This window comes from Oncorhynchus gorbuscha, linkage group LG21, assembly GCF_021184085.1.
Source record: "Oncorhynchus gorbuscha isolate QuinsamMale2020 ecotype Even-year linkage group LG21, OgorEven_v1.0, whole genome shotgun sequence".
NCBI classification, from domain to species: domain Eukaryota; kingdom Metazoa; phylum Chordata; class Actinopteri; order Salmoniformes; family Salmonidae; genus Oncorhynchus; species Oncorhynchus gorbuscha.
The window spans coordinates 57,142,807-57,158,010 of record NC_060193.1 but is presented as its reverse complement, the minus strand read 5'-3'; the positions used below and the strand labels follow the sequence as shown (position 1 = coordinate 57,158,010).

General features: G+C 43.3%; 1 protein-coding gene across 1 annotated transcript in view; it reads left to right on the top strand.

Annotated features, from left to right (window-relative positions):
• Window positions 1-910: 910 nt before the first annotated feature.
• Window positions 911-15,204, top strand: part of LOC124008124 (fibroblast growth factor 14-like) — a 238,005-nt gene continuing 223,711 nt past the window's right edge. The window contains exon 1 of the mRNA XM_046319127.1: window positions 911-1,829. Coding sequence (XP_046175083.1) covers window positions 1,325-1,829 — 505 coding nt within the window. The 5' untranslated portion in view covers window positions 911-1,324. The remainder of the gene's footprint in view (window positions 1,830-15,204) is intronic.

Here is a 15,204-nt window from a genome sequence, read left to right as displayed (position 1 = left end):
CCTGCTGCAATGAGCTGTTTATGTGTTGTGTAATAGCGCTAAGCGTTTGCCTTGAACACTGAGAAGTGACTGAACAACGTTGTTCAAATAAAGCGGTAGTGCCTTTGCATGAATAGAGTTATCACCCACTCAGTCAACACAGCTCTGGGGTGTCTTGAAATCCACTTTACAAATAACATATAATATTGCTATTATTTAACCTTTCTTGGTAGTTCAAGGCTGGACAATATGGCTCTCTTTTCGAAAGTTAGAATCTAAACGAATTATATATGGCAGAACATGCAGGGGAAATGGGAGAATGCGTCACCACTGATATGATGCTGGTCCTGGCGCTGTCCTTTCAAGCACCGGATGTCGTAAGCTGTCGAGCTGGTGCTATGCAGGTGGAGCGGGTCAGGGCCACCGAGAGCGGTTATAGCCAACAAAATGCTGCTCAGCGCTGCAGCGCTGCATTTAAATGCATCTGCTGGAATACACACACACACACACACTACGAGTTCTAGCTAGAGAGCACTTATCAATAAACTATAGGATAATTGTTGATCTATTATTTTACATATGGTTCTACAACGCACTGGACGTTTCACCCACCTGCGTGAGCCTCAGGCTATGTTCTACCCCCAATCGAGAATTCCAATCACGGTTTGGAAGTGACGGTAAAATACGGGAGAGAGCGAGCCGACCGGTGAAGTGACGATATCTCGAGTCACTTTTACCAAAACTAGGGGAGCGTCTCGTTCGTAGGTGATGATGTGGAAACCACATGTCTACGTAATGGAAAACCGATCTCTTGGTTTGAACCCCTCCTCCCTCTCATCCCACCCCCTTCCTCGCGCCCGCCTCTCTCGAGCGCAGGGGTACGGGACCACGCACACACATCCCTACCGGATGCGTTATACTTTTGGGAGAAGGGAGGGCCGTAGTCAGCTTATTTTCATCAACAAGGTGAGGAGGAGAGGAAAAGAAGAGGGGGAAAGAGAAAACAGAAACTACCCGGATAGGAGAGCAGCAGCAGTGCACTGGGACTCTATCAGAGAAGCATGGATTATTCATTTTAAAAAGCCTAGGCTTTATTAAATATTCAACACGTTTTTTTAAAGACGCAGGAACGACGGGATTGATTCCTGCTGGGATTTACAGTAAAAGCGAGTAGCCTTCACCAACGTGACGACGCGACTTGATTTGGATTCGGGGCTCCAGCGTTTGGCTATGCGTTGTTGGTTAGAAAGCTCCGCTGCAGTGTTCGCATAGGGATGGTACCCCTACGGGTTCATTAACGGACCGATCCCATATCCACCGTCACCCCGGGAACGTACGAACTAATATGCAATGGTTTTTTGTCCAGAAATCCCCTGCGTTCCGCCGACTACACGCTAGCTCCGCATGTCTGTCTGCCGCACCGCTCCCCCTGTGCGGCAGATGCGATCTAAAGAGTCTATTTGGGCTTCTGACGCGCCGGCCAGGCGGCAGCAGCAGTACCCGCAGCAGCGATACCGTTAAGGTGCAGGAGCAAGTGGAGGTAACTGCAGCATTCGCCTTCATTCTGAGGTATAACGAAGCGTTTCTGCAGCTAAGCGCCAACGCGAAGGACCCTGGGATTCACCTGTTCTGTTCTATGGTCCAGCTGGTTGGGCCGAGTCGCAGAGCTAAGCCCAACGGGACCTGGCTGTTATGCAAGCGGGGGGAGCGAGTCCCCATGAGGGTGTCTAGGCTGCTGGAGTGCTCCTCGACCAAATCGATGAGGTTTCTTTGGAACATTTACAGCAAAGGATCGCATATGCTGCAGTGTCTTTGTGGCAAGAGTCTCAAGAAAACCAAGAACCCAACTGGTGAGTGAGAGACTGAGAGAGTGACAGAGAAAGCGAGAGAGAGACCCCCTGTGTGTGTGTGTGTGTGTGTGTGTGTGTGTGTGTGTGTGTGTGTGTGTGTGTGTGTGTGTGTGTGTGTGTGTGTGTGTGTGTGTGTGTGTGTGTGTGTGTGTGTGTGTGTGTGTGTGTGTGTGTGTGTGTGTGTGTGTGTGTGTGTGTGTGTGTGTCCCCTGTGACTGCACTGTTAGGCGCAAGCTTGTGGTTGCTGGTGTGTTGTAGCTGCAATCGCAATTGTGCACCAAGTGAGCGCAGGGGGAGAGCAGGAGAGGGAGAAAGAGGAGGAGTAGAGGAGGGGGTGAATAACTTATTTGCGCAGACCCCACTATACTGCTGCCACTGCTGCTGCTGGTGGTGTGTGTGTGTGTGTGGAGCGCGTGCGCGCGTGCCAGAAGCGCAGCAGGAAAAAAGCCAACACACAAAAACAAATCCCTTAAACGCAACGACACAGCAACACATAGATTTCAGCTGTAGCGGAACTTTTTACGGGTGATTGTAGGGCCTGTTATGCCAATTCTATTTCGCTGCAGACTGTATCGAGGCTCTGCGTCTTTTCGATGTGCTGTGGCTGCCGCTGTTCTCACTCGGGTTTGTTCGGGTTTGTATCACTGCAGTAATGCTCACTTCTGCAACACTTCCACGGGCTCAGCTCAGTACTGGCCCAGTCAAACACTCTGCGGCCCTAAACCTAAACGCAATGTTTCCCCTTTACGTCGATATTAAGAATTCACCAAGGCTGCATACGAATTGGACATCAAGGCTATCTGTTGATGCAGCTCACCTAGATTACGTTGCCATGACTGTAAAGACCCGCTGAGATATACACAGCATTTTTTTTTTGCATAGAGCTTTTGATCTATAAATAACATCATCAGATATTCCAACACAAAGGCCTATAGCATCTCATGCAAAGCAATGCGACATATGCTGCACCAACAATGGAACATTTAGGCCAACTTTGAATTACACAAGGCCTACCACGTCTTTTCTCACTTCCCCAAATAGGTTATTTTTCTAGTAGGCCTACACTGAAAAAAATAAGGTTCTTAAATAGTTCTTCCTCAGCTCTTAAAGGGACAGTTCGAGATTTGGCTGTGAAGCCCTTTATCTACATCTCCAGAGTCAGATTAACTTGTGGAGACCATTTGTATGTCTGTGCATGAAATTTGAAGGAAGTTGCTAACTAACAATAGCGAAATTTGTTATTCTAGCTGTTCCCATAGACTTCCAGTATTGCACTAACACTAGTTAGCATTGGCTCATGAAACTGCCTCTAACTTCCTTCATACTGGATGCATATACATCCAAATTGTATCCACAAGTTCATTTGACTCTGTTGAAGGAGATAAAGGGATTCATTGCCAAAATCACAAACTATGCATTTAAGGTTCCTTGGAGAACTCTTGACTGATAAATAGCCTTTGAGTTAAGTGGGGTTTCTTGATGTGGCATCTACAGTTCTTCAGAATTCTAAAAGGTTCTTGAAATGTACGGAAGCCTCCAGATGTGTCCCTTTCATAGCACACAGCAAATTGGCCAGTGTTAATGGTGTTATTTGTCAGTGTAACATTTCTAGTGTTGATTCGGAAGGTAAATTAACACTGGATGAGTTAAATTAACACTGGAAGAGTTAAATTACCAATAAGTGGTGAAAAATAATCCCAGTGTTGGTGTTAATATCCAGAGTTGAAACAAAACCATGCCCATCATTATCATATTTCCCAGCATTCTCTATTGCTGTTAGATTTTTGTTTCAATATGTGGAACCCAGGAAAAGTAGCTGTTGCTTCAGCACTAGCTCATTGGGATCTTTAAAAATGAAAAATACTACATATCTATATTTTTTGCATGCACATTGATTGATGAATTAATCTTATGCTACTCATATATAAATAGCATACATTTTTGTAAACGTATATCATTTGTTACTTGGACTTATTGCACATGTTACTGAAATGGTTGTTCCAGTTTCAATGCTTAAGGTCTCATACGTTAGTCTTCCCAACCCTAGCAGTCATTCTGAATGCACGTTGTGGGTGAATAAACATTGCAAATGTTGGATATACCCACCTTTAATGGATTCCAATAAGAATTACATATCATTTTGCAAAACAGCATAAAATGACTTGCAGGTCTGTAAACCTTGAGTTTTAGGACACTGTATAAAAAGGCATTATGTAATATGTATTGTATTGTTTAAAATAATAACATTTTAAAGATAACATGTTCACTTAGTATCTCTACTTGGTGAAGGCAACAGGATTGAAAATTAATGAATGCAACAACCCTTTTTTTGTCACTAACAAGTCATGGGTGGTAACACTGCAATTTGCTCGAAGGCAAGGAACACTGGGAAATCCACCATTGAATTCACAGGTGGCTGGTAGCATCTTAATTTGGGAGGATGGCTTATAGTAATGGCTTGAATGCAATTAACTTCTTTGGTATAAGGAGGCAGCATTTTCACTTTTGGAATAGTGAATAGTGTGCCCAGAGTGAACTGCCTCCCACTCAGTCCCAGATGCTAATATATGCATATTATTATTAGTATTGGATAGAAAACACTATGATGTTTCTAAAACTGTTTGAATGATGTCTGTGAGTATAACAGAACTCATATGGCAGGCAAAAACCTGAGAAGAAATCCAAACAGGAAGTGGGAAATCTGAGGTTTGTAGTTTTTGAACTCACCCCTATCGAATACACAGTGGGATATGGGTTATTTTGCACTTCTTACGGCTTCCACTAGATGTCAACCATCTTTAGAACGTTGTTTCATGCTGCTCCTGTGAAGGGGGGGGGGGGCAGATGAGAGCTGTTTGATTAATAAGACTAGCCCTCAATACTGCCCCCGTTGGAGAAAGTGCGTGCCCATAGTAAACTGAAAATATTTTTTCCCCAAAATTGCTAATATATGCATATAATAATTATTATAGAATAGAAAGCACTCTAACGTTTCTAAAACCGTTTAAATTATGTCTGTATGTAAAGCAGAACTCTCAGGGCAGCCTTTCTCCCAAACTCTCTCTTGTGGAGAGAAAAGTTGGGTCAACTTTGACGTCATCGCCCCCACCCTTCCCAGGCAGCTACCGATCTGGGAACAGTATGTATTTGTTCAGTGCGATGCCTGCTTTCAAATGGCGCATTCATTGTGAGAATCCCACGAGCCCTCGACGTTTGGCGGGCGAAATTGCTCGTGTCCCTCTGAAAAACATGCACTCTATTGCGTGCGGCCGATTTGGAGTACATTCTTTTCCATGATCCAGCATTTGAAGCCGGTTTGTCTGTTCGTGCTGATCTTTGTTCTACATGCTAAAAACATCATAAAGCTCGATTTTTCACATAGTTTGACCAGTTTAGTCGACATATAATATGTAAATTGGAAGTTTTGATGCGCAAGAGTGCTGGACCAGAAGTCATTTTGGATGCATTTCAGCTGAAGCTGTTAGCATATGCTAATACAGAGACACACAACGTGAAACCAAACGATGTATTGGGTAAGTATGACTCCTTCTACGTCTTCTGATGGAAGAACATCAAAGGTAAGGGAATATTTATGTGGTTATTTTGGGTTTCTGTGGACTCCAAACGTAGAGGAGACATACTGCTAATATCTGAGCGCCGTCTCATTGTATAGCCCAGTGAACGATGTCTGTAACGTTAAAAATAAATGTAATACAGTGGTTGCATTAAGAAGAAGTGTATCTTTGTAAATATATGTAGAACATGTATATTTAGTCATGTTTATTGCTTGTTATCTGACGTTATCTGTCGGAGCTATCGTCATTTCTCCGGACATTTGAGTAGCATTTTTTGAAATGTCGTCATTGTAAACAGAGATTTATGGATATAAATGGCATATTATTTAAAAATAAATAAATGTACTGTGTAACATGTAATATTACTGTCATCTGATGAAGATTTTCAAAAGGTTAGTGAATTATTTATTTTTTAATCCTACTTTTAATTTTTTTTTCTGGGACAAAATGGCCGCCGCTTGTCTTTTGTTTCGGTAGTGATCTAATATAAATATGTGCTATGTTTTCGCCGTAAAACATTTTAGAAATCTGACTTGCTGGGTAGATGAACAAGGTGTTTATCTTTCATTTGAGCTATTGGACTTGTTAATGTGTGGAGGTTAAATATTTCTAAAAATATTTTTTGCATTGTGCGTTATGGTAATGAGCTTGAGCCGTAGTCACGATCCCGGATCCGGGATGGGGAGTTCTAAGAGGTTGGGGTCTGCCAGCAGCCTCGTTCTCAGTCACGCGCATTTCACATGAGAGGTACAGTACATCTCTTGTTCCATTGCTTTTCTACAGACAATGGAATTCTCCGGGATGGAACATTATTGAACATTTTAAGATAAAAACATCGTAAAGATTGATTCTATACTTAGTTTGACAAGTTTCTTCGACCTGTAATATAACTTACAGGTCAAACTGGACCAGAACGTGCTTTTGGATTTGTTGACCAAACGCCCTAACAAAAGAAGCTATTTGGACATAAATGGACATAAATGATGGACATTATCGAACAAAACAAGCATTTATTGTGGAACTACGATTCCTGGGAGTGCATTCTGATGAAGATCTTCAAAGGTAAGTGAATATTTATAATGCTATTTATGACTAATGTTGACTACCCAACATGGCAGATATTTCTCTGGCTGGTTTGGGCTCTGAGTGCCATTCTCAGATTATGCTTTTTCCGTAAAGTTTTTTTGAAATCTGACACAGCGGTTGCATTTAAGGAGAAGTGTATCTAAAGTTCCATGCATAACACTAAAATTTTCATCAACATTTATAATGAGTATTTCTGAGAATTCATTTGGCTCTCTGCAATATCACTGCATGTGTTGGAACTACTGAACATAACACGCCAATGTAAAATAAGATTTTTGGATATAAATATGAACCTTACCGAACAAAACATACATGTTTTGTGTAACATGAAGTCCTATGAGTGTCATCTGATGAAGATCATCAAAGGTTAGTGATTCATTTTATCTCTATTTGTGCTTTTTGTGACTCATCTCTTTGGCTGGAAAAATGGCTGGGTTTTTCTGTGAGTTGGTGGTGACCTAACATAATCGTTTGTGGAGCTTTCGCTGTAAAGCATTTTTGAAATCAGACACTGGGCCTGGATTAACAATAATTTTATCTTTAAAATGGTGCCTAATACCTGTATGTGTGAGAAATTAGATTTATGAGATTTCTGTCGATTTGTATTTGGCGTCCAGCAATTACATTGGCTGTTGGCGAGGGGTTCCCAGTCCTAGACAGGTTAATGGAATGGTATCAAACACATCACACATATGATTTCCATGTGTTTGATACCATTCCATTCACTCCTTTCCAGCCATTATTATGAACAGTCCTTTACAGAACCCATTAGAGATCTATAAAGAACCATGCATACACGTTTATTTTTAATAGGTCTACACAATTGTAGCCCTCCACAAGTCTGGCTCATCCTTGGGAGCAATTTCCAAATGCCTGAAGGTACCACATTCATCTGTACAAACAATAGTACACAAGTATAAACACTATGGGACCACGCAGCCATCATACCGCTCAGGAAGGAGACGCGTTCTGTCTCCTAGAGATGAACATATTTTGGTGCGAAAAGTGAAAGTCAATCCCAGAACAACAGCAAAGGACCTTGTGAAGATGCTGGAGGAAACAGGTACAAAAGTATCTACAGTTAAACAGAGTCCTATATAGACATAACCCGAAAGGCCACTCAGTAAGGAAGAAGCCACTGCTCCAAAACCGCCATAAAAAAAACTATGGTTTGCAACTGCACATGGGGACAAAGATAGTACTTTTTGGAGAAATGTCCTCTGGTCTGATGAAACTGTTTGGCCATAATGACCATCGTTATGTTTGGAGGAAAAAGGGGGGGTTTTGGAAGCCGAAGGACACCATCCCAACCATGAAGCACGGGGGTGGCAGCATCATGTTGTGGGAGTGCTTTGCTGCAGGAGGGACTGGTGCACTTCACAAAATAGATGGCATCATGAGGTAGGAAATTTATGTGGATATATTGAAGCAGCATCTCAAGACATCAGTCAGGAAGTTAAAGCCCTGACCACAATCCTATAGAACATTTGTGGGCAGAACTGAAAAATTGTGTGCGAGCAAGGAGGCCTACAAACCTGACTCAGTTACACCAGCTCTGTGAGGAGGAATGGGCCAAAATTCTCCCAACTTATTGTGGGAAGCTTGTGGAAGGCTAACCGAAATGTTTGACCCAGTTAAACAATTTAAAGGCATCGCTACCAAATACTGATTGAGTGCATGCAAACTTCTGACCCACTGGGAATGTGATAAAATAAATTAAAGCTGAAGTAAATCATTCTCTCTACTATTATTCTGACATTTCACATTCTTAAAATAAAGTGGTGATCCTAACTGACCTAAGATTAAATGTCAGGAATTGTGAAAAACTGAGTTTAAATGCATTTGGCTAAGGTGTATGTAAAGCTCCGACTTCAACTGTACAGGACCTCCCTCCAATAGACATTGAAACATTGCAGTGAATCGCAAACTTCCACAAGTCAGTGTCGAGGGAGAGACCGTGGTGGAACTGTAATCTCATAATGCTCTGGGTCCATAGTTCCAGCACGTTCCAGCACAGCACAATTCCACATGATTCCAAACAAACAGTTCTTGTAAACAAAGCTTCATCAAAGCTGAGTGATACTGTATAGTGATTATACTAGGCTGTTATCTGCAGAAGCTATATATACGTTTGTTGTGACATGGGACAGTGGTCCAGTCACTTTTGACAGAAGAAACAACATTGCAATTGTAAATACAGGCATTTCAGTTTAGTCAGTGTCTATTTTTGCTATCACTGACAGCCTGAGAGAGAGAGAGAGAGAGAGAGAGAGAGAGGAGAAAGAGAGAGCGAGATAGAGAGAGAGAAAGACTGTGTCAGCTTGTCTTCTATAGGCTTCTGACCCAGACTCCCAGCAGATGGTTATATGTTCCCAGCCTGCTCTGGACTATAACTGCCTGGCTTCTTGGTAGAGGGCCTAGCACTTGTTTGCTAAATACACCCGGCATCAATAGCTTGTACATGTTGTTTTGTTTGTCTCTGTGTGTGAAGTAGCTCTTGGCAGCCGCTGTCCATGGTGCTGACCAGGGCCATTAAAAAACTGGGAGTGTTGAATGGACAGCTCCAAATGAAGTACCTTACACCAGGGGAGCCAGCCTTTCTCCTGGGGAGCCCCTGCAAAAGGTTATTTCCCCCACTTCTGCAGTGCAGTTTAAATCCAGAGAGAGAGAGAGAGAGAGAGAGAGAGAGAGAGAGAGAGAGAGAGAGAGAGAGAGAGAGAGAGAGAGAGAGAGAGAGAGAGAGAGAGAGAGAGAGAGAGAGAGAGAGAGAGAGAGAGAGAGAGATTTAACAATCAGTTCATTAATGGTTTATTTCACTTTTATTTATTATCTATTTGACTTGCTTTGGTAATGTAAATATATGTACTATATATAGTACTTAAAACATGCTTATCGCTGTGCAGATAGAATGCTAGAATTCCTTGAACGAGGTTTAGATTGATTGAAGCCGAAAGTGTGTGAGTCAGACAACAGCTCTATTCCCAAAGGTACGACTCATCTCTGCTACAGGACTACTTTCATCAAGAGCTCCCATAACAGCTCATTCTACAGGGAAGGTTAAACAGCACCCAAATTATACCCATTAAGGTCCACCCGCTCTCACACTCTATTTCTCACACACACACACTCTCGCGCTCTTTCACACTCTTTCTTTCAAACTCTCTCTCTCACTGACACTCACTCACAATGTCTCACTCTTTCTTTCTCTTTCTCTCTCTCTCTCTCTCTCTCTCTCTCTCTCTCTCTCTCTCTCTCTCTCTCTCTCTCTCTCTCTCTCTCTCTCTCTCTCTCTCTCTCTCTCTCTCTCTCTCTCTCTCTCTCTCTCTCTCTCATCTCTCTCTCTCTCTTCTCCTCTCTCTCTCTCTCTCTCTCTCTCTCTCTCTCTCTCTCTCTCTCTCTCTCTCTCTCTCTCTCTCTCTCTCTCTCAATCTATCGTTTCAATATAAGCCACTCAGCATCACTGACCGTCATTCATTGTTTAACCGTGTCCCAGGTTGAAGAAGCTTTCCAACTTCCTTTCTTCCTCTCTCTCTCTCTCTCTCTCTCTCTCTCTCTCTCTCTCTCTCTCTCTCTCTCTCTCTCTCTCTCTCTCTCTCTCTCTCTCTCTCTCTCTCTCTCTCTCTCTCTCTCTCTCTCTCTCTCTCTCTCTCTCTCTCTCTCTCTCTCACACACACACAAATGCACATGCACACACATACATGCACACACACACATGCACAAACACACTCACACACACTCACACAAATGCACATGTGCTGGTGACCTGACAACAGGACAGAGGTAACAGCTGATGTGCTGGTGACCTGACAACAGGAGAGAGGTAACAGCTGATGTGTTGGTGACCTGACAACAGGACAGAGGTAACAGCTGATGTGCTGGTGACCTGACAACAGGAGAGAGGTAACAGCTGATGTGCTGGTGACCTGACAACAGGACAGAGGTAACAGCTGATGTGCTGGTGACCTGACAACAGGACAGAGGTAACAGCTGATGTGCTGGTGACCTGACAACAGGAGAGAGGTAACAGCTGATGTGCTGGTGACCTGACAACAGGAGAGAGATAACAGCTGATGTGCTGGTGACCTGACAACAGGAGAGAGGTAACAGCTGATGTGCTGGTGACCTGACAACAGGAGAGAGGTAACAGCTGATGTGCTGGTGACCTGACAACAGGAGAGAGGTAACAGCTGATGTGCTGGTGACCTGACAACAGGACAGAGGTAACAGCTGATGTGCTGGTGACCTGACAACAGGAGAGAGGTAACAGCTGATGTGCTGGTAACCTGACAACAGGAGAGAGATAACAGCTGATGTGCTGGTGACCTGACAACAGGAGAGAGGTAACAGCTGATGTGCTGGTGACCTGACAACAGGAGAGAGGTAACAGCTGATGTGCTGGTGACCTGACAACAGGAGAGAGGTAACAGCTGATGTGCTGGTGACCTGACAACAGGACAGAGGTAACAGCTGATGTGCTGGTGACCTGACAACAGGAGAGAGGTTTCAACTGTTCTGCCTGCGGCTATATAATCCTGACCTTTTCACCGGACGTGCTACCTGTCCCAGACCAATTATTTGACCATGCTGGTCAATTATGAACATTTTAACATCTTGGCCATGTGCTGTTATAATCTCCACCCGGCACAGCCAGAAGAGGACTGGCCACCTCTCATAGCCTGGTTCCTCTCTAGATTTCTTCCTAGGTTTTGGCCTTTCTAGGGAGTTTTTCCTAGCCAACGTGCTTCAACACCTGCATTGCTTGTTGTTTGGGGTTTTAGGCTGGGTTTCTGTACAGCACTTTGAGATATCAGCTGATGTACGAAGGGCTATATAAATACATTCATTGATTTTGATTTGATTTGAGGTAACAGCTGATGTGCTGGTGACCTGACAACAGGAGAGAGGTAACAGCAGCTGACAGCCCCAAACTGGAAAACACCTTTATATACAATGATACATTGAGCTGGACAGCCCCAGACTGGAAACACCTTTATATACAATTATACATTGAGCTGGACAGCCCCAGACTGGAAACACCTTTATATACAATGATACATTGAGCTGGTGACCTGAAACAGGAAAACACCTTTATATACAATGATACATTGAGCTGGACAGCCCCAGACCGGAAACACCTTTATATACAATGATACATTGAGCTGCCCACCCCAGACTGGAAACACCTTTATATACAATGATACATTGAGCTGGACAGCCCCAGACCGGAAACACCTTTATATACAATGATACATTGAGCTGGACAGCCCCAGACTGGAAAACACCTTTATATACAATGATACATTGAGCTGCCCACCCCAGACTGGAAACACCTTTATATACAATGATACATTGAGCTGCCCACCCCAGACTGGAAACACCTTTATATACAATGATACATTGAGCTGCCCACCCCAGACTGGAAACACCTTTATATACAATGATACATTGAGCTGGACAGCCCCAGACTGGAAACACCTTTATATACAATGATACATTGAGCTGCCCACCCCAGACTGGAAACACCTTTATATACAATGATACATTGAGCTGCCCACCCCAGACTGGAAACACCTTTATATACAATGATACATTGAGCTGGACAGCCCCAGACTGGAAACACCTTTATATACAATGATACATTGAGCTGGACAGCCCCAGACAGGAAACACCTTTATATACAATGATACATTGAGCTGGACAGCCCCAGACCAAAAACACCTTTATATACAATGATACATTGAGCTGGACAGCCCCAGACCGGAAACACCTTTATATACAATGATACATTGAGCTGGACAGCCTCAGACTGGAAACACCTTTATATACAATGATACATTGAGCTGGACAGCCCCAGACTGGAAACACCTTTATATACAATGATACATTGAGCTGCCCACCCCAGACTGGAAAACACCTTTATATACAATGATACTTTGAGCTGGACAGCCCCAGACTGGAAACACCTTTATATACAATGAAACATTGAGCTGGACAGCCCCAGACTGGAAACACCTTTATATACAATGATACATTGAGCTGGACAGCCCCAGACTGGAAACACCTTTATATACAATGATACATTGAGCTGGACAGCCCCAGACTGGAAACACCTTTATATACAATGATACATTGAGCTGCCCACCCCAGACTGGAAAACACCTTTATATACAATGATACTTTGAGCTGGACAGCCCCAGACTGGAAACACCTTTATATACAATGAAACATTGAGCTGGACAGCCCCAGACTGGAAACACCTTTATATACAATGATACATTGAGCTGGACAGCCCCAGACTGGAACACCTTTATATACAATGATACATTGAGCTGGACAGCCCCAGACTGGAAACACCTTTATATACAATGATACATTGAGCTGCCCACCCCAGACTGGAAAACACCTTTATATACAATAATACTTTGAGCTGGACAGCCCCAGACCGTAAACACCTTTATATACCATGATACATTGAGCTGGACAGCCTCAGACCGGAAACACCTTTATATACAATGATACATTGAGCTGGACAGCCCCAGACTGGAAACACCTTTATATACAATGATACATTGAGCTGGACAGCCCCAGACCGGAAACACCTTTATATACAATGATACATTGAGCTGGACAGCCCCAGACCGGAAACACCTTTATATACAATGATACATTGAGCTGGACAGCCCCAGACTGGAAACACCTTTATATACAATGATACATTGAGCTGGACAGCCCCAGACTGGAAACACCTTTATATACAATGATACATTGAGCTGGACAGCCCCAGACTGGAAAACACCTTTATATACAATGATACATTGAGCTGGACAGCCCCAGACTGGAAACACCTTTATATACAATGATACATTGAGCTGGACAGCCCCAGACCGGAAACACCTTTATATACAATGATACATTGAGCTGGACAGCCCCAGACTGGAAACACCTTTATATACAATGATACATTGAGCTGGACAGCCCCAGACTGGAAAACACCTTTATATACAATGATACATTGAGCTGGACAGCCCCAGACCGGAAACACCTTTATATACAATGATACATTGAGCTGGACAGCCCCAGACCGGAAACACCTTTATATACAATGATACATTGAGCTGGACAGCCCCAGACCGGAAACACCTTTATATACAATGATACATTGAGCTGGACAGCCCCAGACCGGAAACACCTTTATATACAATGATACATTGAGCTGGACAGCCCCAGACCGGAAACACCTTTATATACAATGATACATTGAGCTGGACAGCCCCAGACTGGAAAACACCTTTATATACAATGATACATTGAGCTGGACAGCCCCAGACTGGAAAACACCTTTATATACAATGATACATTGAGCTGGACAGCCCCAGACTGGAAAACACCTTTATATACAATGATACATTGAGCTGCCCACCCCAGACTGGAAAACACCTTTTTATATACAATGATACTTTGAGCTGGACAGCCCCCGACTGGAAACACCTTTATATACAATGATACATTGAGCTGGACAGCCCCAGACTGGAAAACACCTTTGTATACAATGATACATTGAGCTGGACAGCCCCAGACTGGAAAACAACCTTTATATACAATGATACATTGAGCTGGACAGCCCCAGACCGGAAACACCTTTATATACAATGATACATTGAGCTGGACAGCCCCAGACCGGAAACACCTTTATATACAATGATACATTGAGCTGGACAGCCCCAGACCGGAAACACCTTTATATACAATGATACATTGAGCTGGACAGCCCCAGACTGGAAAACACCTTTATATACAATGATACATTGAGCTGGACAGCCCTAGACTGGAAAACACCTTTATATACAATGATACATTGAGCTGGACAGCCCCAGACTGGAAAACACCTTTATATACAATGATACTTTGAGCTGGACAGCCCCAGACTGGAAACACCTTTATATACAATGAAACATTGAGCTGGACAGCCCCAGACTGGAAACACCTTTATATACAATGATACATTGAGCTGGACAGCCCCAGACTGGAACACCTTTATATACAATGATACATTGAGCTGGACAGCCCCAGACTGGAAACACCTTTATATACAATGATACATTGAGCTGCCCACCCCAGACTGGAAAACACCTTTATATACAATAATACTTTGAGCTGGACAGCCCCAGACCGTAAACACCTTTATATACCATGATACATTGAGCTGGACAGCCTCAGACCGGAAACACCTTTATATACAATGATACATTGAGCTGGACAGCCCCAGACTGGAAACACCTTTATATACAATGATACATTGAGCTGGACAGCCCCAGACTGGAAACACCTTTATATACAATGATACATTGAGCTGGACAGCCCCAGACCGGAAACACCTTTATATACAATGATACATTGAGCTGGACAGCCCCAGACTGGAAACACCTTTATATACAATGATACATTGAGCTGGACAGCCCCAGACCGGAAACACCTTTATATACAATGATACATTGAGCTGGACAGCCCCAGACCGGACCCACCTTTATATACAATGATACATTGAGCTGGACAGCCCCAGACCGGAAACACCTTTATATACAATGATACATTGAGCTGGACAGCCTCAGACCGGAAACACCTTTATATACAATGATACATTGAGCTGGACAGCCCCAGACTGGAAACACCTTTATATACAATGATACATTGAGCTGGACAGCCCCAGACTGGAA